This window comes from Austrofundulus limnaeus, unplaced genomic scaffold (genome assembly GCF_001266775.1).
Source record: "Austrofundulus limnaeus strain Quisiro unplaced genomic scaffold, Austrofundulus_limnaeus-1.0 Scaffold302, whole genome shotgun sequence".
Lineage (NCBI taxonomy): Eukaryota > Metazoa > Chordata > Actinopteri > Cyprinodontiformes > Rivulidae > Austrofundulus > Austrofundulus limnaeus.
In genome coordinates this window covers 749,021-750,577 of record NW_013952704.1, presented here as the reverse complement: position 1 = coordinate 750,577, position 1,557 = coordinate 749,021, and the positions used below count along the sequence as shown (strand labels likewise).

At 41.4% G+C, this 1,557-nt stretch overlaps 1 protein-coding gene across 1 annotated transcript in view; it reads left to right on the top strand.

The window, feature by feature from the left end:
- The window catches only part of zbtb41 (zinc finger and BTB domain containing 41), a gene marked incomplete in the record, with an annotated part of 29,182 nt that extends 27,860 nt beyond the window's left edge, over nucleotides 1-1,322 (top strand). Inside the window, 1 exon segment of the mRNA XM_014021725.1 lies at nucleotides 443-1,322. Coding sequence (XP_013877179.1) covers nucleotides 443-1,038 — 596 coding nt within the window.
- Between the last annotated feature and the right edge of the window lie 235 nt (nucleotides 1,323-1,557).

Here is a 1,557-nt window from a genome sequence, read left to right as displayed (position 1 = left end):
GTTCTGAAGGCAAAAGGGGGCCCAACCCGTTACTAGCGTGGTGTACCTAATAAAGTGGCCGGTGAGTGTATGTAAATGACTCAATAACATAATTCATTATTTCCTTTACAAACATCATATCTACATCCACACAATKTTTTGATCTTTTTTCTGCAAGATTTTGTTTTACAATTTTTATTATTTCTTCTTTGTCAGTTCCATCAAGAAAAATACTGTTTGTGCAACCCATGACTGTGTGACACATTATTATCTACTTTTGGTATTTTATCTGCAAGACATTTTTAATAATTTTTTTGAGGAGATTATAAAAAAATCAGCTCATATACTTTGAAGGAAACTCAGTATGGCCATCATTAGTAGCACCTCACTTATTTTAGCTTTAAAGAAAGTTTTTGTATTCACAATGTACAGATGCAACAGAACTAAACTTTTTGTGTTACAGGTGAGAAACCCCACAAATGTCCGGAGTGCRATCAGACGTTTCGGATCAAGAAGACCCTAACAAAGCACATGGTGATTCATTCGGACGCTCGGCCTTTTAACTGTACGGACTGCAACGCCACCTTTAAAAGGAAAGACAAACTCAAGTACCATGTGGATCACGTGCACGGCGCTCGGTTTATACCGCCGCTCGACAGCGAAGACGAAATAAGTTCCGTTCCTAATACCTCAGAACCTAAATCAGCCCCACGGACCACCTCAGGTCCAACAAACATCTGTGTACCCGTCACTTTGGTCCAGGTCCCCATGTCAGGAGGAGCACAGGGGGTCTTGCACTCCCACAGGACGGCGTCTCACTCCTCTCAGACTCACGGTGTTAACATTCAGTCTCAAGGACAGCAGCAGACCTCAGGCTACCAAGCTCCAACAGACCTGGCTTTCCTGGAGAAATACACCCTGACCCCTCAGCAAGCCAACATCGTCCACCCTGTGAGGGCCGATCAGATCCTGGACCCTCGAGAACAGTCCTACCTGGGTACACTGCTGGGACTGGACTCCTCAATCCAAACCATCACCATCTCTGATCAAACTCACTGATTGACTTTAGGAAGAACTTTATACCTCCTCTAAAAAGAAAAACTAAAAAAAAAAACCTGCAGGTTGAACAAAAATCACAACAAGTGACCAGTGTTGAGGTACTTGAGACCGGTCAGACCACTTTTTAATGGTCTCGACCTTGTTCTTGGACATAGAGGACTCTGGAATTTATCACAACTGTGGAAACATCGCTAAGTTGTCAGAATATTTTCCAATTTATTTGTTAACATCTTTGTTTTAATTGGATGTAAAACATACTGATTCAAATCCAACCATAAATCATTGCTAGTTATGTATTTTTGTTATCGCTCCCTCACTCGCATGCGGCACTCCAAGAAAATGAGCAGTGGTTGTTAGGGGTGTAAGAAAATATCGATACACTGAAATATCGCGATATTTCATTTCCTGATCCTGTATCGATATTCTAAAGCCCTGTATCGATTTTTAATTAAGGTTTAAAATGTCAACCTTCTTGCCAACCGTTCATTTTTATGTTGTAGTTCAGCCTCTAACCACTAG